The sequence below is a fragment of the Excalfactoria chinensis genome, chromosome 1 (assembly GCF_039878825.1).
Source record: "Excalfactoria chinensis isolate bCotChi1 chromosome 1, bCotChi1.hap2, whole genome shotgun sequence".
Lineage (NCBI taxonomy): Eukaryota > Metazoa > Chordata > Aves > Galliformes > Phasianidae > Excalfactoria > Excalfactoria chinensis.
This window is the reverse complement of record NC_092825.1, coordinates 14,337,317-14,363,413: the sequence shown is the minus strand read 5'-3', so window position 1 is coordinate 14,363,413 and position 26,097 is coordinate 14,337,317. Positions and strand designations below refer to the sequence as shown.

The following is a 26,097-nucleotide window of genomic DNA, read 5'->3' as shown; positions in this document are numbered from 1 at the left end:
GGTGAGTTCTGAGGATGGCTCCCATAGATGCCTTTTTCCCCTGCAGGGTTGGCGGAACAGGTGCCTGGTCTTCCAGAGGATGTGAGCTGTTTTCCAGAAACCAGAGCCATATCGCCTGCCAGTGCAACCATTTGACCAGCTTTGCTGTCCTGATGGACATTTCAAAACGAGAGGTGGGTGATCCCAGGCTTGTGACGCAGTAAGATGGGTTTTGGTCTTCAAGGAGCTTTGGAAATAACTGGTTGTTGCATGACATAGCCAGCAATGCATATCTGTAATAGCCTGTGCTGCAGAAGGCCATGCAGTGAAAGGAATGAAACAAGGATTATAGAAACATATTAGCTGTGGCACCACTTGATATTAGGTACATGTAGAACTGCAATAGTAGGAGCAAGGACATAAGCTACACAGGTTTTTTTAGCATTTCAGGACAGCCTCAAGAGGGGCAATCCAGCCTGAAATACACTAAGGTTCCCACTTAGCTCCCTGCTCCTTCTGGATGCTGCCCATGTGTGCTCAAAATGTAGAGTGACTCAAGAAGTGGCATCCCCCACTCCTCTTGGCTTGAAGCAAATCTGTGCATTGACTGTAATGGAAGCATTGACTTTCCATGTAGTAGGTATGATTGGAAGAAAAGAAAGAAAAAACTCAGAAGTTGTGTCCATCTCTCTTCCTGCAGAATGGGGAGGTACTTCCTCTGAAGATTGTCACTTACACGACTGTTTCCATCTCATTGGTGGCTTTGCTGATTACCTTCATCCTGCTGGTTCTGATCCGCACACTGCGGTCCAACCTGCACAGTATCCACAAGAACCTGGTGGCTGCCCTTTTCTTCTCCGAGCTTGTCTTCCTCATTGGAATCAACCAAACCGAAAACCCGGTAAGAGTTACTTCATCCTTACTGCAAGAGTTGTCAGACTTTAAATCAGGGCTCATACTGCGACTTTTATCTGCTCCTGTCTGTTTCACTTTCTCTTCTTTTTTACTTCTGTTTGGCCTAAACGTTGTTTAAATGTCAGACTGAATGCATTCTTTTGTATTTTTACGATGAATAGCAATGATAGGAAATAAATCAGTATGCTATTTTCAAATAAACGACAGCAGTCGTGCTGAAGGCTTATCCCAGGATCTGGATCCTGAATTCCAATTTCTTCTTTCCTTTTCATCATTACGCATTCTGTCTTGCTTTGTCCGTTCAGTAGGAGGCTCTCCATTTTCTCCTTCAGCAGGTACCCCACAAGCCCAAATGGCTTTTGGTGTTGATGGATAGATTATCGGCAATGCAGTACGGTGCAGGCATTTGGTGCATGTTGCATACCTGCCATGGCTGTTCTGGAGAATCCATTTGCCAGGCACGGGACAGCTTGTCACATTCAAGAATCAGTAGGAAACCTGTCACGTTGCTTTGTGCTCTCCAGCCACACTGACCCTTGGCTCCAGTCCATCATACCTGTTGCCAAAGTTTAGCGCCTACACCACCAGCGTTGTGCACATCAAGAAACATAAGCCATGAATAGACTGAGTATGAAATACACAGTGTACATATGCTGTGTCTAGAACTTCATTGCTATTTTAGCTCTGTAGAGTTATATGTAATACTGCTCTTAACTCTTAGTAGCACTCATCTCCAAAGTCATGGCTGCCATGCAGACAGGTGGTAGACAGACAAGTGAAACAAGCTTCTCATCCTCCTTTACCAAATGGACAGCAGACGGATAATGAGATGCAATGGAAAGTTTGTCCTTAGCACTTACAGAGAATATTCAGAATGTTAGTATAAAGATTAACATAAAGAAAATTTGTCTTCTAGAAATCCTTTTTGTACGTGTCACATTTTAATCTAAATCTTGAAAAGAAAGGCCTTTCATTATTTAAAGAGGGGCTGTAAGAAAGAAGGGGGCAGATTCTTTAGCAGAGCCTGTTGTGAGATATGGCCTCACATCATGTGTGACCTGCATTGTCTTTGTCTTATAGTAAGAGTTTGCATATTAAACTAACTGTTTCTCACATGAACTCACCTGGCCAATTGATCCACAGCATTCTGTGTAGTGTGACCTTTCTCATGCCTTCTTGGGCACAGCACTCATTTTTCACTGTATTTCACTAGCAGGGAGTTTACATGCTTTCAATTCTGGCATGAATACTGTGGAGCAGAGGGACAAGCTTAGGTGTCTGCAGCACCTCACAAAACTCAGGTAGTGAGAGATGGCTTCTCATCTCCACATTCTTTTTGTAATATCATGGAGCAGCAAGTGAATGCTTATAAGAGCAGTAAAATGGTTCACTTTAGCAATGCCACAACTACTACTGGTTGTACATTACAAGGTTGTTCTCTTCCACTGCTTCCCATTTTCAGTCTTCAGGGCTGTGATCCTGTCCTGTACTGTTACCAGGGCTCAGTGAAACAGCCCAAACCCTGAACCCACTTACGAATATCTTTTAAGTTGCAGAATGCATTTCATAGAGCAGGAAGCCACTCCTTACAGCCTACCCAGTCAATCTGAGAAGGTAGGAGGGTCGTAAGCTATGTCTACTTGAGACAATTATTCATCTGTCTGTATGGAATGAGAGTTGTCTAACGAGTCATGCACTGATGAACATAAAGAGGGAAAGAATGCTGGAGCACAAATAACGCTGCGCTGCTTGGCACCCAGCCTGGCTTTTATGGGTTTCTGTGAATTAACAGTCACATTTCTGGGTGAGGTTTTAATCTTTCCCTGGACAATTGATGGAAATTGATTTACTTACTTTTTTTTCTTACCTGAAAAAGGTAATGTTCAGGGCAGGAGTCTACTTATAAACGTGTGCCAGTAGAAACAAAAAAGCCCCGCTTACATTGAGGGAGGAAAGGCCTTTTATTTGGTGAGTCATTTTTTCAATAGCACTTGACACTGGAATAGAGCTGATGCAGTAAGTGAATCCAGAAAGCTGGCGCTCATAATATAAAATCCTCAGTAAAGTTGAGCGGGGAAGTCTTGAGTTGTGGTTCTGAGCATTATGCCATGCAAGAACACTAAAATGTCACACCAAAATCAGAAGGCAGAGACAGTGCCACAAAGGAATCAAAAGCATGGTGTAAAATATTTTGAAACAAAAGTCACGTGGTTACTCAGAGTGCTCTTAACACAAGCTTATCAACAGATCCTTGGCAGAGTCCTTTCCTTTGCTTCTGAAACAAGCAAATAGAGCTCAATGGGGTAGATTTTGCCTTGGCTGTGGATGCTTTTGGTCATTCTTATTTTCAGCCATCAAAATTTTCAGCTGGGAGGAAAACATGGTTGACAGATATTACAAAAATAAAGAACTTTGTAGCTCAGAGGGTTCAGAGTGGCCATTTTATCACAAAGTTGACTTCAGTTGCCAGTTTACCCAATGTAGCTCTTTCTCTTAGTCATATTAACAGCCCAATCTCTTTGATTTCCATGGGTCCTTCATTTTTGCTGCTCTCTGACCATAGTATGGTTGAACACTCTCATTCTTACCTGCTTATTAATGCAAGTTCCTGACTCTTTTTCATATGATTTCAGTTACTCAATCCTGAGTTACTGCCTTGTCATAGAAATCATGCCAGCTCTTCAGGAGCTTCTTCCTCCTTAGTATTTTCTGCACCAGACTTCCAGCCTTAGTGTCAGAGATCCTTATGGCACAGCCCCATAGGGACAAAATGGCTGCTCTTAGGCAGGAGCTTAACATCACATCAAACTGGGTGGTCCTGTATGGAGCTAGGTCTTGGATTCAGTGATCCTTATGGTTCCCTTCCAATTCGAGATATTCTGTGATTCTATAGATTTTACCTATTTGAGAAGAGACATTTTATTTAACTGGTAAGAAACTACCTCCAACATAGGCTGGACTTCTTTGGCTGAAGTCTGCAGATCATTTGTTGCTCATATTAAGCATATTCACTCTTCCTGGACTGAAACCTCTTTGATTTCTCTCCCTTGAAAGGAGGTTTTCAAGGGCAAGAAGGACCTCAGCTGAAAATATAAAATCTTTCTCTGACTTTCCCTCCACCTTTGCCAAATACAAGTTATTTACAAATATCAGCACAATACATTGTCTACTTTAAAATGATGCAATTCCATGGAGAGGCAGCTCTCTCACTGGGAAGAGCAAAGTAGTGGAAAAACACAGAGGCTGGCTGGCCCTTGGTGTGTAAATGGGAGACACCAAGTCAGTGCAGGGATGTGGGTGGTAGTTCTCAAGAATAGTTCATTGGCTTTGCAACTAGACTGGTCTCCTTGATGCTGTTAAAACTGCTGTTGCTGAATTTGACAGAACAGTGTTATACCGGAGGGACTCGCACACGAGGCTGGGCAGAGGGTCTGCAGCCTCTGCAGGGCATCCCCATCTCCAGCTCCACATCAGGAGAAACAGCCAGGAGCTCTACCAGCACCGCTTTGCCTGCAGGCAGAAGGAATTCAGACAGAAGAGCCAAAAGCATCACCTGAGCATCAAATACACCCAGAGAAATGAACCACAGAACACACGGCAAGGGCATGGGCAGTGACCAAAAGCACATTGAACCAATGCGATAAAGCCAAAGCAGATTCATAACAGGTGCATGACAATAAAAACACAGCTGTCACAGTATGCACAGCTTTTCTGGATCTCTGAAAGAAAAAAAAAACACAGCAGAAATGTAAATTAATGGCAGTGTGTTCTTTCTGCCAAACCCTTCCTATCACACTTCTCTCTAGCTGTACCGGGAGGCCTGTGACTCACCAGGCTGCATATTTCAGAAAAGCAGCTCTAATTCCTTTGCCCTTTCCCTTCTGCAGTTTGTGTGTACGGTGATTGCCATCCTCCTGCACTACTTCTACATGAGTACCTTTGCGTGGATGTTCGTGGAGCAGCTCCACATCTACCGCATGCTGACTGAAGTGAGGAACATCAACTTTGGGCACATGCGGTTCTACTACGTCGTTGGCTGGGGCATTCCTGCCATTATCACAGGTACCCTCAACCACTCCAAAGAAGCTTTGTTTGCTTTCCCTGGCATTTCCCCTGGAAAGTGACCCCATCAAGATGGGTATGGATGCACTCAGCTATTTACTGTCTCTTGAGTGTTTTCCTGCATGAGGAGTAGTAGGTGCGCTGTGAGTAGTAGAAGTCGCTGGAACTTGGCAGATCTGACGTTGGCAGATCTGTGCCCTAAATGTCTCCTGTGCCAGCTAAGGTGATTCTGAGGGTGTTACAGTAACTTAGCATAGTTGCACACAGATTAAAGCAAGATCTGTTAATGTTCTTGGATATGTCTGTGTTTATTTGAACAACTTTGTTTGTAGTCATCCTAAATAGTCCTCCCTCATGGTGACAGACAAATCTATGTCCATATCCATGCTGGGGTATGGACACAGTCTCTGGGGAAGTGGCTGCAGTGGCTTCAGAAGCAATGCTACCCATGGGGCACTGCTGTCCTTCCCTGGATGTTCCCACTGCAGTGCCCCTGGCCAGCAGTAAACGCTCTCTGAAGGGGATTTCAGCAGCTCTGTTTTACTTGGCTTGAAAATGAGCTGGGAATACTCAAAACAGCCTTTTACATCATTTCAGATAGAAAAGCAATAACTTCCAGTTGAGGAAAAGTAATGAAAAGCTGGAGGCAGTGATCTTTTAAACTGTTCCAGGCTGTTCTGCAGGAGCCCATCTATCTCCGCCCTCACCATTCCTATTTTTGCAGTCAGACTTTTCCAGTGCTACCCTTAGCACATGGTGCTGCCTTAATGCAGGCAGACAGCTCCTTGGGAAGTGCTTCACAGAACAGTTGGAGAGGGGTTTTTTTGCTTCAGATATTTCAGCGTGTATCTGTTGCCATATGGGAAATCAGCTCTTCGGCAGACAGTTAACTTTTACTCCTTTATTTTTATGGATAACAGCATACTGTCAGCAATGACAGAAATTTACATATCTCTGCAATCACATAAATAGCTGTCAATCATGTGCACTTGGAAAAATAATTGTGGAACAAATTAGACTTTTGAAAATATATGTTTTTGTTTTTTTTTTTTTCACTGTGACTTAAAGGAGAGTTTTATACTATTTTTATGCTCCTAATAACATAATGAAAGAAACTTAGCATAGGGAAGAAGAGTGTCCTATCTGGAGACATGGTAAGTTTTTCTACGTCAAAAAGATGGGCAAAAGTATTTTCCACTTCTGTCAGTTTATCCAGGTTGCAGTGGAAGGCCCAGAGGGCTCCACCACTCTGGACATATCCCCAGCACTTCAAATAGAAAACATCTTTGGTTTCTGTAGCATTTCAGACCTGTGCGGCTGTTATCAGCACCGCTGCGGTGTACACAGAAATGTTCAGTGCCATCTGATAGTGGGCAGTGTCATTTCTGGCAGAAGAGAAGTATTATCACCTGATGGAAGGGAACACTTTGTGCTTCAGAGCACGTAGCTCCTCAGTAGTATTTCATCTGGAGGAGTTTCCGTTTCTTGTTTGGTTTCTCATGAATTTTAGTGACTTGAGAGTGTCCCAGCAGCAGTGTGATATTATCTGTACATTACAAGTGCACCACGTTTTCATTTCTCTGATTAGAAATTGTTCCCTGTGACACGGAACAATTTTTCAGTATTAAAACTATATATATAATGAAATTTGGCTCCAAGGTGTCTCTGGTACTATAAATTCTGTATCCACTGATTTACAGTTGACTTAAACAAGGAAGTCAGATCCTTATTACTGAAGGAGTCAGAGGATTTTGTGTAATTAAGAGTGAATCAAGAAAGCTGAGCCACTGGTTTGACCTTCCAGGTTCAGAAATCATCTGAATAGAAAAATGGTTTCCTTATAAATAGAGCAGTTGGGATTTCTTGCCCTTGGATTAGCTTTGTTACTGTACGTATGTCAAATAAGTTTCTGTTATGAATTTTAAAGTTTATTATCTAAAGAAGGTTCCAACTTCTTAACATGCATTTTGATCACCGTTTCTTTTAAATTCCTTGATGAGAGAAGGATTGTGTATGTTGTTCAGTAGTGGAAAAGCTGAGGTGTGGGAAAGAACTCTAGTCTTGGTCATCAGAAGAACATTTTATTTAAAAGATAACTGTGTAGCCTTGTGCATTTCCTTTGCAGATATCCTACAGAAGGAGTCAATTTAACCTGTTATTCTTCTTTTTTTCTTCTTCTTCATATATTTTATGCTTGAAATCGCATTTGCTTTGAACTGGGACGTAGTATTCCTAAGGGGTCTGTGATGGGACCAGGCTATGTGCAAAAGGGAAACCTGAACTTTAGGGTGAAAAACGTCTTAGCAAAATGTTTACATAAGGTCCAGTGGTGAAGAACCACATTTAATCGCTCCATACAAAAGCAAATTGCTGTGAAGAAATGTAGGATTGAGGGTGGGAGGAGGCTTACAGCCATCAGAAGGGTAAGGATGTGGAATATTCCTCTGTGGGGAACAATAGTGGAATTTGCTTAAAGCAAATTAAATTCACTTTAAGTTGGCTCATTTTGAGGTGTAGTTTGATCCATCTAGGAAGGGGATTTTATGACTTCCTCGCCTCGGGAATAAAATTCTGGATTTGGCATCCAGCAAGACCCCTCTTTGTGGTAACATGCTAACTGACTGGCACACGCTTGCAATCACTGCTTGCCATCAAGAGCTCATGTTAAAACAGGTTCTTACATCATCCTTCAATCAGTATACCCCCAGATCATAGCATTTGCTAACTCTCTAGATTTGCTGTGAATCCTTAGCAAGGCAGTGAGTCGGGAGAGAGGTAAGGCTGGTGTGCACTTGCTGCAGGGCCTGCAGGAACTCGTAAGGGTCAAAACGTGCCTCACGGTGTGCTCCTGGCATGTTGGTGGGGTGGGTGCTGGGCTTCCCAGTTGTGAGCATCAGGGAGCTGTCGTACAGCCCGCACACTCAGAGCATTTAATTGGTGTGCCAAAATGGTCTTTATGTTAAACTGCATTGGCTTAATTCTGCCTTTGGATGAAGTGTTATTTCACGTATTGTTGACAGTAAAATTTGAGCCGCTTACCTGAAGACTGCAGTGTTTAATGGGGGACTTTAGGGTGGGATTTGGGGAGTGAAAAAATACTGTAGTCTGCCAGTTACTCTTAGAGCCAGATGTTTGGTCAAACTGTAGCTTAAGTCACACTAATGGGGAAATCCAGTCCTGGGAAACAGCCTGTGTCTATAGAATTACATCTGTATAAAATACTTTATGGTCCCTTAATCATTTATGGCTAGTTCTTTCTGGATGGCAACTGCTGAAGGCGGCGGTGGAAGAGCCAATGGGAACAGAGAGAGACCAGTCCTATCTCATTCCACACCTCAGAGAAAGCAGATCCAATACCCACTGCTTTGCTAAATAGCCAGTTTAGTTTTCACAGACCATAGACCTGTACCAGATGTGAACGCTGGCCGTGTGCCAGTTTTTATGCAGTAAGTGTAGAACACAGCTCTCCCTTCTTTTCCATGTCTCTCAGTCAAAGCACACAGACTTCAGCTCAGAAGGGTGCTTATTAATAGGCACAAATCCTCACTGCACAGAGCGGCGTTGCCCTGAGCGTTGGACGCCTGCTCAAGGCAGGTCATCTGCTCAGCACAATACGTGCCCCTGGTGCCCACACAAGATGCTGCAGCCATTTACCATATGTCCTTGGCTGAGGGCCTTGTAGGGATCGATTTCTGCCTCTTGTAGAAGGAAGAACTCTGCAGTATTTTGCAGGCCAAAGGCAGAAATCCCAATTGCTGCCATATGGGCAAGTTGTAGGGCACAGAATTGGATAGCAGTGTAAGTCAGTAGGTAGAGGCTGGACTCTGAGGTTCTCTCAGAAGTTTCCAGGCTTTGAAAAATAAAACAATAAAAGGCGTGTTCCTAACTCAGTTGCCCTGGGGCATCAGCAAACTCCATTTCAAGCAGTGCTGAAAGCAATGCAAGGTAGGCACTTACCTGGGTTTGCCGCTCAAAATGAATCTCAGCCTCTGCTCCTGAGCTCAAGCAGTTAAATCCCATGAGTTCCCAAGTTCCTTTGTCTCCAGTGTTATTTTAGAGACAGTAAGCTCACAGCAGCTAAGAATGTGCTTTTTTGTAGTAGAGACATCTCCTTAGTTATGATTCATGTCATTCTGCGCTGTAGGCTTATTGAAATTCCTCAACATGTCACTCACCCTGAAGGTTTCAGCTCTGTGTGAATGTGGCTATAAAACTGTGCTGGAACAGAACTAACTTGGGACTTACGTTTACTGTAGATTTATGTAGCTGAACTTTATTCTGGTAGGCAAATCTCATAGTGTCATTTGATATGGGATAGCCAGTGTCAGGGTTTTGATTTACGGAAGTTTTATGTTAATGTTTATCCAGGTTTTTATTTCCCAGATTGTCCTATTGAAAACAGCTTGCGATTTGACAATGTTATTGTTGTGCCTGGTTATATACCAGCACCTTTCTGATGACCTATCTTTCCTTTTTGTGACCCAGGTCTTGCTGTTGGTCTGGATCCACAAGGCTATGGGAACCCTGATTTCTGCTGGTTGTCTGTACATGACACCCTTATCTGGAGTTTTGCTGGGCCCATTGTAATTGTTGTAGTGGTAAGTATGATGGAGTTGGCATCCTGAGCTGCCTTTTCCTTTCTGCTTCCTATTATGTTTTATCATCCAATAGTCACAGTCTGAAACACCAGTATTCCTTATTTTAAAGACCAGTACACTCAAGCTCACATCTTCTGCTTGAAGAGAACATGTGAGCTATGCTAAGCTCCTGGAAATCCAAGGGCTGACAATGCAAAGATTGTTTGTGGACAGTCCAGCCCTGTGGCTAGAAAGATGCTTGTTTTTTCCCACTTGCTTTGCTCCATGTTTGAAGGGTTGGTTGGGCAGCTTGTAAAACAAGTCAGTGAATTGAGCTGCAACTAGTTGCTTCACCTAGAATCCCTAAAGAAACAGTAAATCAAATGTTAGGAACTGTGAAGAATTTGAGGTTTTTCTCCATCAAAGCTTCTCTTAGTAAGTGATCACCAGAAAATACAAGTACATGTGACTGTATCTTATATGCAAGTGCAGTTCTGTTCTCTCCAGTAAGAGTGAAGTACACTTGGAAGTGGTGTGGATTGGGGTTGGGAGATAGCAGAGGCGTGGAACTGCCCCTGCTGAGGAGCAATTAAGTGAAATAGGAGGTTTCAGCCTCAAGAGAAGAAAGCTGCAAAGAGAATGAGGAGAAGCTTGTAACAGTATGATAGCCTCAAGAATATAGCTGTGGAGCTGACTGTGCAGTGTCTTTTCCAGCACAAACAGGAGAAGGAGGAGGCAGATTCAGAACAGGATGAGCTATGCCGTTGCTCTGTGAAGAGACAGAAATAGGATGATGGCAGTGGTAAACCCTGCATGGTTTAAGAAATTGAGTGACTGGACGATTTCACACCACAAGTTTTCACTATGAGTGATGTAGTACAACTGAGCCACCCCACCTCGTATATCCCAACCCTGGAAATCGGTGGAGGCTGGAGGGGCTTTCTGAGGAACTATCACTGAGTGCTTGCTCTGTTATTATATTCTTATATTCTGCTTTGGCCCCAGCAAAAACAAGGTGCTGGTTGAGTGGACTCTGGTCTGGGTAAAGACAGCCATTCTTGAGTTTCTGAGTTTCATTCAAACCCCTTTGCACAGGACAGTCTTGCTGTGCTTCACCCAGAAAGAATCCTAAAACACTCTTGACTGATGTTGGCTTGAAACAAGATGAATTTTAGAACTCGAAGAGACGTGAATTAAAGGGACAATGTTCTTGGCACTGCAAACTACTTTAAGATAAAAATTTCATTGTCATTGAAAACTGAACTCTTCAACAAATTTGAAGACAGAACTCATGCTGCTATTTCAATTTCCCTTTCAGATAAACACTGTCATCTTTATACTAGCAATGAAAGCATCGTGCAGACGAAGACAACGTTCATTTGAAAAAACTGGAGTCATGTAAGTTTGGGTTCAAAAAGCTGTAGAAGTTCTGGCCAAGAATAACAAAGGGATAAACTACCTAAAAGTCAGAGTTGGAAATAAGTAAGGTGAAATAGCCAGTCTGCATTGGTAGAAGAGTTTGGAATCTCTTTACCAGCACCTACTTCTGGGGTTCCCTTGGCAACTCTGTAAAAACATCTACCACGTTGCTGTGCACCACTGACAGCTGTAGGCATGAGAAGAGAGGGAAGAGTGAAAAGATTGGTTTCCATATGGTGTCATCATAGTCCTGCCATGTCTCTTTCCTCGTGCTACCTGATAACACTTCACCTCACCCCTGGCATTTCCAGGTGGGCATAATTCTGAGTCTCCTCATGCTCACCCACGACTCAGAAATATCTCCCTGATGCATACCAGGATGACCAGTCATGTCAGGCAGGGACCCACTGTGGTTCCTGTGCTGAGGACTGGCCTCCACCCCCATCCCATTCCCCGTGGGATGAGCAGAAAACCCACAAGCTGAAACCTGCCGCCTTTCCAAGCTGTTGCAGCAGCACGTTCCTACTAAGTCTTATTTTGCCCAAAGCTTAGAATTTACCTGTGAACTACAATGCGATTAGCTGGTGTCAAGACAGCCCCTTTTTACAAACTGGTAGCTGTATAAGATTTCAAAAGGCTTTCTGTAGCTACTTACTCAGCATTAGATCTCAGTTTTGGGAGTTTTTTTTAAGTTTTTTTTCTTAAATCTCCCTAAACAAATGGGGTGTAATTGCCACTTAACGTCAGCTGCTTTACTAAGAATATGAAACTTTTGCCACTAGAATTGTCACCACCTTCTGAAGGTGTCTGTGTAAGTAGTGTTTTTAAGCAAACATACACTCCCCTGATTACTCTCAGTCCAAAGCCTTGGGCTGTAACGTTGGGAAAGAATGTGAAAGTGAACTCAACAAACAGAAATGAGACGGACCTGGCCATTTACCGCCCAGATCTCTGCCTCAGAGTCAACAAGACTGAACAGTAGGGCTTGGCGAACAGCCATGTTTGTGGAAGATCACCCTAGAAACAGACTTGAAAAGAAATTGCCTTTTTTCTATTTATTTTTTTTTACCTGAATATTCTAAGTCATTAGCACAAGGAGAGGGCTGGGAATTGGAAGTTGGTGAGCGCTGCTTCAAGGGCCTTCTAGTTGCTGAATCATGGGCATTTACTCCTCACCAGGTCCATGTGGGCCCTCAAGAAGGATAGGACATTTTTCTCACCTGTGTTGAGAAGCTGGGCTTTCCTCCTATCTTCTCCATGCTGCAAATGCTTTTGTGTGCTTACTTCACAGCTCAGTGCTACGGACGGCATTCCTGCTCCTTCTGCTCATCAGTGCTACGTGGCTCCTGGGGCTGATGGCAGTGAACAGTGATGTCATGACATTTCACTATCTCTTTGCCATTTTCAGCTGCTTGCAGGTATGTTAGCATTTTGCCAGTGAAAGACTTCAGTGAATGCACTGCTGTGCCCCAAAAATAGGTAAATGTTGGCTAACTGTGTAACTGAGGTGTTAAGTACAATTTTTGTATTGTCTTCTCAAAGGGAAGGCTCTGTCCACCAAAACCATAGCTCTGTTCACCAAAACCATAGCTCCTAATAATTGCATCTATCACTTTCAGTCATGCTAAGATAAGTGCTCTCAGAAAATGACAGATAAATAACAGTAGGTAATTATACCTCAGTCTTTCCAGAGGCAAAATCTTTGCTGCTGTCTTCTTCAAGCTCATTGCGAACAGTCATTTTGTTGCTTTCACAGTGTAAGTTACCATTTAAGAAAAATAGTCAAATGGTGATTCATAAATATGACTCACTGCAGTAGGGATCTACTGGATCACCTGTTTGATCTGCGCTGTTGTTGATTAAAGATGCAGAATGTGGTTTGTAGGAGATCTGGCATGAAAGTAATCGTGAAGTCATGCTAATCATAACTTGAGTGTGACCGAGGATAGCAGTAATTGTTATGGCAAGTGCCTACAGTATTAAAACAGCCACTGTAGGAGGCCACTGCTGTGAGTTGCAGCACAAGAGCCACAGATTTTAATGAAAGAGAAAAAAGTCTGGTGGGTCTCCCGCAGAGATGCCTGTCCAGACCTTGCGAGCACATCAGATAGACCAGCCTGGAACAAGGATATTCTGTCACTGCAACTTGATGTGCTCTGAAATAAATACTCCCACTTAGGCTGTAAAACCAGGTATCCACCAGGCTAGAATGAAATAAAATTAAATATAAACCTGATGAGAAGGGAGGAAAGTCAGTGGCTGGAATTCTCCAAACTTGCCTGGAGAGGCACAGTGGTATGTGGCGTTTCACGTCATTGCCTTCTTTGAACTTGTATTCTTTAGAGAGACATTTATGTGAGCTTTATTAATGAATAATCCCAAAGTGCTAATGCCAACTAAGATTGCATTTGATTGAATGTTTAAAAAGAGAGCTTGAAGTTTAAAGTTACTCTAAGTCAATTGCTTTGGCTGAAATCTTGAAATGCAGGCATCTTGTAATGTTGGTACAGCTGCAACTTCATGAGTGATTGGCTTCTATATACTATATCTCCAACCAAAATGGATAATAGTTTGGCAGCTGCATGAATTCCCTCAAAGCAAATATATCTGAGAACATACACATGCATGCTCCCTACCCCCCAAGAAATGTAGTAGTGTGTTTCTGGCAGGCCAAAGGCTGCCCAGCCCTGGGGGTTTCAGTGCCTTTCCCTTCCAGAGGGAAGAATGTAAGGGACAAAAGCTCTCTGACCCCAGGATCTGCTCATGCCTTACAAGACTTTCTAAAGTTCTCCTAGCAGCAATCTTAAGGACACCTACCACAAAAGTACCCCATTTCCAGAGATTTTCACTAAAGGCTATGATGTCATAGAGTCATAGATTCACAAGGTTGGAAAGGACCTACAAGATCATCTAGTCCAACCATCCTCCCATTGCCATAGCTACAGCAAACCACTTAATCATATCTCATAGCTCCTCATCCAAATGCTTCTTGAACACTGCCAGGGATGGCGACTCCACCACCTCCCTGGGCAGCCATTCCAGTGCCTGACCACTCTCAGAGAGAAAAAGTTCCTTCTTATGTCCAGTCTAAACCTCTTCTGGTACAACTTGGGGCCATTTCCTTGGGACCTGTTTGTTGTCTGGGAGTAGAGGCCAAACCCCTCCTCATCACAACCTCCCTTCAGGAAGCTGTAGAGTTCAATGAGGTCTCCCCTAAGCCTCCTCTTCTCCAGGCTAAACAATCCCAGCTCCCTGAGCTTCTCCTCATAAGAGTTGTGCTCCAGACCCCTCACAAGTTTTGTTGCCCTTCTCTGGACACATTCCAGGTCCTCAATGTCTTTCTTGTAGTGAGGAGCCCAAAACTGAACACAGTACTCGAGATGAGGCCTCACCATAGCTGAGTACAGGAAACATATCACTGTGCTGCTATTGATTTTGTCTCACAATCAGTGTAAAAGCTCTAAAAACCTAGTGCAGCTACAACCCTGAAACTTCCTGAAATGTTTTCCAGTGGCACTGATGTCCCCATTGGATATATTGAAAACTGTGAGGCAGAGTGACAACTACTATGAGCTCTTCTCTATAGATCCTATAGGAACACATTGTTTTGTATATTTTCCAAGGCCACTTATACACATTTAAGTTTGGAAGCAAATTACAAAGAAGAGATCAGTCAATGCCATTTCAGTCAAAGACAGGAAATAGTTATTGCTGTTGAAATCATAGAATGTGAAGTGGAATTTGTATGTTGTTTCAGAAATGCTGTTCTCTAATACTTGTTTATGTTTGCAGTTTGGTAGAAATGAATCATTTCGATTTCATTTTCTTCTCTCTAAAATGATCCAGGGGCTGTTCATTTTCTTCTTCCACTGCGTATTTAACAAAGAAGTCAGGAAGCACTTGAAGAACACTTTAACTGGAAAGAAACCTCTTCCAGATGATTCCACTGCAACAAGAGCTACATTATTAACTGTAAGGAAAAAGATGGGGGGAAAAAAAACATCTTCTGGCTGGTAGTAGTTACCTAAAATGCACTTTTAACAGGTAGCATGTGTAACATGGACATCCCATAGGAATTCATTGTTTTTGATTCCTGCAGAGTTCAGGAAAAGCAAGCACAGAAGTTGTATGTGGGGTATTCTGAACCACTTTGGTACTTGTGTTATCCTGGTTATAGTTGTGTTGACTTGTGTAATAAGCAGTCTGAAACTTGTAAGTAGAAGTAACTGATTACTCCTCCATGTATGTTGCAATCCAGGTGACATCTATACTGGTAAGCTTAACAGGATCGGATTGTGTTCTTGAGCGCTAGTCCATAAGTATGAACTGTGGAAATACTCTGTAACATGGTGCTAGTTTCCCAGGCAAAGTGTAGGAATGGCTGTGAAAGGTAGAGGATGGCATGCTTGGATTTTATTACCAGGTGGGAAATTGGAGAAGAGGTTTTAAGGCTCAGAACTGCAAAGGTTTTCAATCAGTTGGTTAATGGAAATGAGGCACCAACACTCTTCTGATGAGCTGGGGCTGAGAGCCTCATGTCCGCCAGTTCTGAATATTCAAAGTGCTCTCTCTCCCAGTCTGTGTGCCTGCAGAATGGAAAGATCTGTCTAGAACACCAGAAACCCACTGTGTTATGTTTAAAACAATGCCTCTTATCATTCACTGTTGCTTTGTGTCTTTTTTTTTTCCCCTCCAGCGATCTCTGAACTGTAACAACACATACATAGAAGAGCCAAATATGTATCGCACAACCATTGGGGAATCCACTGTCTCCCTAGAGAGCACCGTCAGGTCAGCCAAGAGCCACAATAGCTACCTTGCTTATATCCTCAGGTAATCCGGTGGCAGGTGCATGGCTTTCAGGTGCTTGCCTTTCCTTTTTCATTACTCTTGTGGAAAACAAAAAGCAAAAGAGAAATGTTTGGGTTCGAATGTTACTTGCTCTGTGTCCTAACAGTTATGTTTCATGTGACTGTCATTTTCTTTTGTGCATTTTCTTTTGCATGCATCTTAGCAACGGTGACTTCCAGCAGTGCAGTGGTTAACATAGCTGCTGTGTTAACTATTTTGGCTGTGCTGTTTGCCAGTTAAAATACAGATGTGTTTCAAGGAGCAGGACTTAGATTATTAACAACGGGCTTTTTCAGAGTGCGATTCATGTCTCTGAGGCTGGCATTACCTGTGTCTTGCTGTATAAGTGCCTACATTGGCAATCAAATAAGCAAGGGCTGACTAGCATGCGCTGCAGCTGGCTGTGTTTGACCAGAAGGATCTCATCTGCATGTCTGCCTTGTTGTAAGAACAGTGAAATGACCAAGAAAGGTGTCCCCTGTTTTTATCCTCTAAGGGATGATGCTGCTCATAAGCTCAGTGGATCCTCAAGTCAAGCAAGGGCTGGTCAGACAGAAGCAGATTCCTCCATTTTTCACAGGAATCCATCTAAATCCAATGGTAAGAATTACTTTTAAGTGCTTTGACCCACTTGTGAACCTTTCCCTTCTCAGCAATTTTTTCAAAGCCTCCTGTAATAGGAGGAGCAGTTACTCTGCATCTCATTCTCATTATGCTGTTGGCACGAGGAGATATGCAGTGGTTGCCTTACTAGGGAATTCTGGAATGGAAATATGTATCTGCTTCTTGTGATGGCTCAGTTTTAATCTGACAGCTGTCACAGCTGTTGACAGTTTCTGGCGTCCCTTTTCTTTCTCACAAATTATGTACTGCTGCTCTAGACTTTTAATTGGACATCTTTTAATGTGTGAGACCTTGAGGCAGTATCCTTCTTTATGACTCTGCATTTCATACAAGAAAATGAGAAGTGTCTCTTGTTTGATTTCCTTTCATTTGGGGTCTTGCTGTTAAATTTTATTGCTTTGTAGCAGTTTTTAAGAGTACATCTGCAAGCTTTTTTATATTTCTAAGTACCTGGGCTTGCCAGTTGTTGTGTTGATTGAGATCCTGTGTAGTTACTGTTCTGAGTATTGTGCAAAAAGCATCCCCATTCTGTTCTGCAGCTCCCATTAGCTGAACAGAGTACTTGTGCTTCCCATAAAGACTTAGGCAGATGCCACAGTCCCTCTGAGTTAATCTTGAGAGCACTTGTGGGTGTAAGTGCACATCCCTGGCACATCCTGAGCCAGACACCTTTTCTTTTTCTTCATGCATTGCAGACAGACGTGTCCAGCTCCTGATCGCCCTCTCATCTCCTTTCTGTATTTCTTCTTTCTGTATTTGCAGAGCATGACTCAGACTCGGACAGCGAATTGTCCCTTGATGAGCACAGCAGCTCTTATGCCTCCTCCCATTCATCAGACAGTGAAGAAGATGGGCTTGAGCCTGAGAAAAAGTGGAACGCATCCACTGCCAAGAACAATGAGCGTGGCCCTCTCCACAGCACACCCAAAGGTACTCCTGATGCAAGGGGAGAGCAGCAGTTCTATTTTCTTCAAAACAGATTTAAAGGAGATGTAACAAATTTACCAGGGTAGCCCATATTTGAGATGGCATCCCTAGCGCCGTGTTTCGCTACTGCAGATTGATCCTTGTCTCCAACTTAGAGGCCTTTCTTCCTTTCAAGAGTTTGTTCATAGTGGAAAATGAGCGCAAGTTAAAAGATGCTGGAGCAAATCTGCAGCTTTGCCATGCGCGGGCAGACAGCAGTCAACACGTTTTGCAGGCAGGTGCCAGCAGCACTTGGAAATGGTGCTACACGGCCAGCAAAATGCAAAAGGAGAGGAAGAGGAGGAGGGAGCTGGTTATTTTGTAGGCATAAGGAAGAAGTGCGTGCCTCTCTTTGTGCAGCACAGGCATCTGGATGTAGTGGGGCCATGGGAGGACATGGACCCAAAGTGCTGGAAATCATTGGCCACCAATATCAATAACATGTGACGAGGTATGGGCATTCCCAAGCACAGTTCATGTCATAAAGATAAGTTAGCTTAGACAAATAGGTAGAGCAGTTTCAAACCTGTAGTGCGCTGCACAGACTCTGCAAGAGGTACCTCAGCTGCCCTCACCCCTCAGAAACCACCATCCCTGGGGAGCATGGGGGATTTCCATCCCTGGAGAGATGAGGGTTAGGTTTGTCTCACAGCTCTCTGTGTGGAGCCACAGCCTTGCACTAGGCAGAGCTGGATGCCCTGCCATCCCACCAGAGGTATTGTGAGGGCTTTGCTGCACCCCAAGAACAGTGCAGTCCAACGAGGATCATCTGAAGCACACGAGTTTGACTGTCTGATTTGGCAGTTTGGCACACATCTCCTCCTCAGCTGTTGGAGATAACACTGGCTGGGCAACAGTTGGGAAAACCTTTCCATCAGTGGTTTTCGAGCTAGTGTTTTTTTGCATTGCAGTTGATACCCTTCCCAATCATGTGAAACCCTATTGGCCCACAGAGTGCATAACGGCCAGTGACAGTGAAGACCCCAGCGGGAAACAGAAACTCAAAGTTGAGACCAAGGTCAACGTTGAGCTTCACAGGGAAAACCAGGTGAACCACAGCAATGAAGCACCGCAGGACAAAGAGAATGATGGGCAGCAGAAGGAGAACAGACCTCTGTCCCACCAGAACAACCAACAGCCGGAGCAGAGGAAAGGTAGTGCAGCCAGTCCAGCTCTGCAGGCAGGATGTGAGACTGGGGCAGTAATGAGCATCAGTTTGGGAGGGGATTGGGATCATTAGGGGAGCACTTTACTGATGGCTTCAGCCTGTATTACCAGGGGGGAAGCTTGTAGGTAGTAGGTTGGTGAATTCTGATCTTTTGGTTCTGAAATAAAGTGACAAACCAGAATTCTTATTAAGAAATACGAAGAGTCATTTCTCAGATGTGTTCAGTTGGATAAATGAATTTACTGATGTGTTTCAAGATCCTGATTTTTCCCTCTCTTTGGTGACAGGCATCTTAAAAAATAAAGTCACCTACCCTCCCCCACTGATTGACAAGAATATGAAGAACCGGCTGCGTGAAAAGCTGTCAGATTACAATCAGACCACGATCTCATCCAGGACTACTTCCCTGGGGACTAACGATGGGGTCCGCTCGCCTTCAGACTCAGGGGTGACAGTAAAAAATGCTCGGAGGGAGCAGTCTCGAGACCAGCTCAATGGCATGGCCATGAACGTCCACGTGGGAACAGGACATGCTGAGACATCAGACTCAGAGTAAGTGCCACGTGGGGATGCCCCGGCAGACCTTCCATGGTTCTCACCTCTCCCTCTTCTTTCCATCTCCGTACTCCCACATGAGCAAAGATTTCATGGGGATTGGGCCATAGTCCTTCACCAGTGTCCATGCCGACCACTTATCCACACCATGTGCACACCCAGTTCACTGACAAGAAGGTCAAAATCAGGTGTCACAGGTAGCGTGCTATGGTAGACACCCATCACTGGTCACCCTGCTGTGCTCTGTACTGGCAAACCTTGCATGCTGGCATGAGCAGTGTTGCTGTGGGGATTGTGCCCTAGGAGTGCTCTGCTCGGAGCCACTCCCTGCTCCCACCTCTGTACTCCCAGCCTCTCACCTCTACGCACCTTGGACCATGGGAGCATGTTTTTTCCCCTCTCTTTTTCACCAGTCCTCATGTTTTGTAGCAAGGAGGATGTTTGGGACCGTTCAGGATGTGTCACAGGGTGCAGGTAATTATAATGTGGCCAGAATCAGGCACCTAAAGAGCAGGATTAGAGCAGGGCAATACATGGAGCAGCATTTCTTGATGCATGTCCAGCAAGAGGTGTCCTGGGTGGCCAGGAGGTGGTGTGGGCAGGTGGGGACAAAACCCAAAGGAGCAGAACTCCAAGGAAACCAGCATTGTGTGGGGTGATGCTGAGGGAGTCCAGCTGAGCAGGAGGAGCGTGTTACCTGGGCTGGAGGGCTAACAAGCTGCAGGGAGAAGAGCTGTGTCGAGCTGCTAACCCTAAAGTACCAGGTGTGTGATTCCCACCCACCGTACAGTGTGTGTATTTGCCATTCTAAACAAAACCAAACATTAACAAAAGGCTGAGCAAGCTTTCAGCCACAGGGTATTCTCAGAAACCTCATTACTCATCACAGTTTTCACACTGAAAATAAGAACAGCCTTGAGTAAAGTCTAGGTAAACATTTTGCACACATTGTCTTCCTTTTACTAACACGAATAATAATCTCCTACTTCAAGCCCAGGGACAATTCTTCACCCAACTTTAACCCACCACGCTTTACACTCAGGGGTGCGCAGGCCGTTCCCAGCTCATTACAGAAGTATATGTTTGGGCTGTTGGGGACTGGCAGTTGAAATAGATCCCGGTTTGGAATGCATGAATCTGCCTGAAATACATTTCTAACAGCTTGCAGTGTCTGTGTGTGAGCCTCACACCCTCACCTAAGGGTCAGCCAAACGCACACTGTGAACTTTCCTCTACAGTGCATCTCAGCCACCAGCTGTACAACCCTCGTGGCCAATCGCGCCCGCAGGGGTGTGCCCAGGCAGAGCATTCTCTTCTTGGTGATGTGCAGCAGTAGGACAAGGAGCAATGGCCTAATGCTTGTGCATAGGAAGTTCCATACTAATATGTGGAAAAACTTTATGGTAACGGTGACGGAACGCTGGAACAGGTTGCCCAGAGAGGTTGTGAAAACTCCTTCTGTGGAGATATTTAAGACCAGTCGGGAAGCCTAGCAGTGCAACCTATTGTAGGGAACCTGCTTTAGCATGGGGTGCTTGGACTTGATGATCTCTTGATGTCCCTTTGATTCTGTGATCCCCATGCAACATTCAGTTGGCAAGCATCAGTGGAGCACGGGACCTAACTGAAAAGATCGGGTCGGTTCGGGTGGGGTCATTTGCCTGTGCCTGTTGAACCCTAACCCTGCATGCTCACCTTCTTCCCACTAACAGAGGCAGTAACGAAACTTCAATTTGAACCACCAGGGAGCTGTGATGGCTGCTGCGCGGCTCTGGACTCCTCGCCGTGGGGCTGAGCCTCCAACTTCGCCGGGGTCACTGCGTAGCCAGAGGACGAGGGTGGTGGTACCCTGGCAAAGCGCCGGTGCTCTCAGTGGGAACACAGTGCCGGCTGCACCCACTGCGGGGCTGCTCCGGAGTAACGCTGCCTGCAACGTCAACCCGTGCCAAAATGCATGGGATGGCCGCAGGGCTGCCTGCAAGGGCTGTGTTCCTCCTCACAGCGTGGACAGTGCTGCAGGGGCTGCATAGCTGCTGGGGAGAAGCAAGGGAAAAGAAGCTACCACCACAGTCCCACAGCGGGTCAGCCCACCCGCCTCCATGCAGGCACCGCCAGGTGGCTCTCATCAACTTCCCTCCGGCCGCAGTGCGACCCATCGGCCTGCTGCGCTCTGCAGAGGAAACGTCCCAACAAGTGTCCTTCAGGTTCTATGCCAGCATCTCTGTCCACCCCCATGGGCGTGTCGTCTCCAGAAAAAAGACAACACCCTTTATATATATATACATATATATATAAAGTGTAGATACTTTTATATATTTTGTATGGTGATGCGAAAGAGAAAAGCTCCTTTTGTATATTTTCCATTTATACTGACCTTCTGAATTTGATAACGGGAAATCAATTTGAAGAGTTTTGATATTTTTTATAGAGACATTGCACAGTTTTACTTGAATTGGGCGTTGGGTAAAGTAACAAAGGTTTGAATGGGAACCAGCCTGCCATGCCATGCAGAGTAACACAGTACAGAGAACTCCTAAACCCCGGCATGCACTAAGCCTTGCTGACAGGTTGTGGAGCACTGTCAGGACGCAGCGTGTTCCTCTGTAACCTCTTCTGCAAGTGACAAGAAATGCTTTGTGCTTTTTCCACTTCTGGGTGTTCTGGCCTCTTCTCTCAGCGCACTGAAACGTTCAGAAACTGCACTTCAGGACTGAAAATATGTCGTATCTTAGTCTTAAGGTCTCGACGCCATCTTTGCATGGCAGAACTCAAATCAGCGTTGCCCTTAGCTGGAATAAGTGGTGTAAATGAGGGGGGTTGCTCTGACTCTGCTGGTGTGGCTCAGGAATGCAGCAGCACCTCGGGAAGTGGGTCCCCCTCCCAGGTTCTACATGAGGGGGGAGTTCTGCATTGCATCCAATGGCGCTGCTAATTCCTGTCCTCCTGCAGTCAGCACGTTGCTGATCAGAGCAGAAACGTGGGGCTGGAAGGACCACCAGGCTTCACTTCCCAGCTGCTGGACGCATCCCTGCCCTCCATGGTGTGTCCAAAGGCACGTGGAAGGATTAAGGTTCCATGGCTGATAGTACAGCCATGGGCTGCTGCCTGCCACCAAGGCTCCTGGGGCTCCTCACGTTCCATGCAGCCCTGTGGGAACACATCAGCTTTCCTTCGCACCAGTGAGAACCAAGGGGAGGTGCAGCAAATAACCACATAGAATGCAGGAATGTGGGGATGGGGGGGAGAAGAGAAATAAAGTACGTGTCGGTCTCAGTTTTGATATATTCCTGTGCATTTCTGGATGCATTTTGCAGGCCTTTGGAAGGGGAGGGGAGGGAGGGCACCCTTCCTCTAGGAGTGACACAACGTGCTGTGTGAAATCCTCTGGCTGACAAAAGCCATTTTGAATGTTACGGTGTCTGACCCTTGGCCGTGTGCTCGGGCGCCGCGCGGAGCCACTTCACATCCGTGTGTGTATATTTTGTCCCCATGAGATGTAGGTAGTCTTATCTGGATCAGAACCATTGCAGTCAAGGAGGGTCCGTTGTATTAATGACAAAAAAAGAAGTAAAAATGAAAACCTATTTTTATGACTTTGGAAAAGCTTTATGGCAGATCAGACACTGGAGGATGTTTGTTGGTGTTTGTTTTTTTTTTAACAAATGTATATTTATTAATGTGCAGAACACTGGAATTGCGGCAGAGATGAAAGGAGAATTTACAATAAATTAAAGAGTTTTGTTGGTTTTTTTTTGGACTTGTGTTCCTCCTCTGGCGTTTATTTTCAGTGCTGTTCTGGAAAAGCCTTCCCAGCCCTGCCTGGGGTGCCTTCGTTTCACCAGGAGGCTGAAGCTGGGGATGAAATCTGGGCATGGCAGCTTCTGTTTTGCTTCACCTCTTGGGCTCTGATCTCCTCGGAGCCGTATCCATTGTTCCTGCAGGATCCACATGGAAGAAAGCCCAGGAATTGCGTGTAGAGCCACCCATGCCCAGCACAGCCTCCTGCCGCAGAGGGGACGGAGGGGACGCTGCCTCCAGCCCCGCGGTGGGGCTGACCCCGGGGCTGCAATCAGAAGGAGCAGTTCTGACTTCCTTGGCTCCGCTCTTGGCTTTCTTGAGCCAACAAGCACTAAGCTGTGCTCACGCTCGCACTGTGCTTCTCAGGCTGTTGTGCAAGCCTTCATTACATGATCTCGTGAGGCACAGCAGGGACCTGCAAGGCTGTTGGCAGCACTCTGGAAATGAAGTGTTTCCCAATATCACCTGGCCAGCTTTTCTCTAAACACTGCTAAACTTTAGGCAATGAACTGTCAGGATGGGAGGTGAGGCAGCGAGAGCTTTGTTAATGTAATGATTTAGGGGCAGAATCAAAGGTGGGGAGCTTCGATTTGCAAACCTCTCTGCCAAAACTTGCACTAAACAAATGCAATCAATGAGCCCGAAGGGATTTTTTGTTACTGTACAAGTTCATTTTTGCTGGAACAATAATACATGTATCTGTCCCCATTTCTGTGCAAAGGCATAGCTAAGACCCAGGCTTTCACATGAGCTGCTATGGGGCAGAGCAGTGCGTGGTCCCAGCCCAGCACCAACCACCAGCAGATGTTCAGTAACAGGATCAGCACAGCAGTGATGCACATCAAGGTGTCCCTGAGCCCAGCAAGCTCAGGAGTTCCCCAATGGCACATGCTGTCCTTGTCCCTAACAGCACCTTCTTTCACTCCAGTTATTTGTCCTGTTGCTTTTGGCCCCATGTAAATATCTGGTCTACAGTGGGTTGTAGATACAAGCAGTAAGAAGAGAATCCTATTTGTGTTCAGCCTTCCTTCTTGCCCTTTTGCTACTTGTTCCCAGCACTAAATGCATCCTTTTTGGAGGTGGCAGAGAGAGAAAAGAGGTCAGGGCTGCCTGCAGAATGCACAGCGTAGGCCGGCCAGCAGTCAGAAAGAGATTTGATTTAAGCACAATGAGGGAAGAATTCCGGCAGAGATGGACCAGCAGCAGTGATGTGGCACGGGGAGGATGAAGTAACCTGAGATCACATGGGTAGCTCAGCCCCTTCCAACAACCCAGAACCAAACGTGCCTGGGCATTTATCCCACGTGTTCTTTAAAACCCTAGAACTCCCCATGTAGTATCTGCCAACCTCTTGCAGGGCCACCACCTGCCCGGGGTGCCTCTGGGCCCCACAGCCCTTCTGCCATACTCCTGCCTGGCCTCTACCCTTCTTGCTGGCACTTACTGGCTGCTCCTCCCTGTGAGCAGCAGTTCGCACTGCTCCCATTTTCCCTATCAGCCTCTTGGGTTTGGATCCATTCTCCATTTTCTCATACTCCTTTGGACGTTACTCCTGTCCATGAAGTTGCCTGGAGTCCTTTGGCAACATCCGCAGATTTTACGAGCTCCCTTTAATTTCATCATCCAGCCTATGAATGAAATTACCAAATAAAACAAAGCCCAGGAGAGATTCCATAAAACATCTCTGCTTGCCCAGAGAGTTCTGCCCAAAACCTCATAGCGGAGGCATCGGTCTGCACTGATTGCAGTGCTGGGCAGTGCCAAAAGCTCTGCTTGAAGACATGTCCCATCTGTTGCTGCTCCTTCACCCAGCGTGTCAGCACTGTGTTAAAGGAGAAAATGAGGTGTGAGATGTGAGTGCTGCAAATTATAGGATGACAACCACTAAGGCTAGAAAAGACCACTAAGATCCTCCAGTCCAATCAGCCCATTCCCACCAGTACAGCCTGCTAACAGCATCCCTCATTGCCACGTCTCCATGGTTCTTGAACACCTCCATGACAGCGACTCCAGCACCTCGCAGGGCAGCCTGTGCCACTGCATCACTGCTCTTAGAAGAAATGATCCCATGTTCCATATCCCAGACCATGTTCATTCATTAGTGACTTCTAAGAACTTAGAAATATCTCTAAGTGCTCCCAGGACCCCCTTTGGGCTTTGTCAGGGTACGGTCCCTCCTCCCACCTTGGTTGCAGCCAGTGGTTGCTGTGCCTCTGGGGGTGGGAGCATTCACGTTCTAAGGCTGTTAGACTTTCCAAGTAAAGAATGTTTTTATATACGTGCACGTTTGTTAGATATCAATGCATTCAAGAGAACAAAGAGCGTGTGAAGCCCCGTGCAGCTCTAACCCTGCCTCTTTTCCTGCAGGGGAGGCACTGCAAGGAGCAGCTCGGGGGCCACATGCTGTGGGTGGGGGCTGCAGCACTCCCCCAGCACAGGAGGGCTCTCACAGGGGAGCGAGCACCCTGAAGGGACAGAGAGATTGAGAGCGCTCTTCAATCACAACAGCTGCGCTTCCAATGTGTGCTCCTCAGATCCTCAGGTTGCTGCTTCTTTTCTTTTAACCTACAGCAATAATGTCATTAGTTGTAAAAGCAGCTCCCAAAAAGTTCCGCGTGCTTTGAGAGGGTGAGGAGAACTTGGCTCTTAAGGACGTGAATTGCCCTCCCACCCACTTCCATTCCACGCGGTCCCACAGGAGGCAGCCACAGCTGGGACTGGGGGAAGCTCAGCCACAAGGTTCCAGACCAGGCCCTGAATCAACCCTGAGCAGCACACGGTCACTTTTTGAGCAAAATCCATACATTTCATTACACATTTCAAGTCACTTGGACTGTTAACCCCTTCACTCCCAGCTGCACAGGGGAGGATGAACAGGCTTATCTTGTTTAACCTCACCACACGTCAGGAGGAACCCAGTGAGGTTAAACAAGAGTAAGTGTAGAGCCCTGCGGCCAGAGAGGAACATCTGCATGCATCAGTACAGATTAGGGGCTGAGCTGCTGGGGAGGAGTGCTGGTGGACAGCAGGTTGGCCATGAACCAGCAGTGTGTCCCTGTGGCCAAGAAGGACAACGGGATCCTGGGGTGCATTAAAAAGAGCCTGGCTGGCAGGTTGAGGGAATTTCTCCTCCCCTGCTGCTCAGCCCTGGTGAGCCCACATGTGAAGCACTGCGTCCAGTTC

At 45.7% G+C, this 26,097-nt stretch overlaps 1 protein-coding gene across 1 annotated transcript in view; it reads left to right on the top strand.

The window, feature by feature from the left end:
* The window catches only part of CELSR1 (cadherin EGF LAG seven-pass G-type receptor 1), a 155,703-nt gene extending 132,833 nt beyond the window's left edge, over positions 1–22,870 (top strand). The window contains exons 23-35 of the mRNA XM_072357862.1: positions 47–173; positions 680–880; positions 4,782–4,956; positions 9,442–9,554; positions 10,852–10,931; positions 12,244–12,370; positions 14,799–14,924; positions 15,649–15,785; positions 16,300–16,403; positions 17,190–17,357; positions 18,305–18,547; positions 18,849–19,113; positions 20,829–22,870. Coding sequence (XP_072213963.1) covers positions 47–173; positions 680–880; positions 4,782–4,956; positions 9,442–9,554; positions 10,852–10,931; positions 12,244–12,370; positions 14,799–14,924; positions 15,649–15,785; positions 16,300–16,403; positions 17,190–17,357; positions 18,305–18,547; positions 18,849–19,113; positions 20,829–20,853 — 1,891 coding nt within the window. The 3' untranslated portion in view covers positions 20,854–22,870. The remainder of the gene's footprint in view (positions 1–46; positions 174–679; positions 881–4,781; positions 4,957–9,441; positions 9,555–10,851; positions 10,932–12,243; positions 12,371–14,798; positions 14,925–15,648; positions 15,786–16,299; positions 16,404–17,189; positions 17,358–18,304; positions 18,548–18,848; positions 19,114–20,828) is intronic.
* Positions 22,871–26,097: the final 3,227 nt, after the last annotated feature.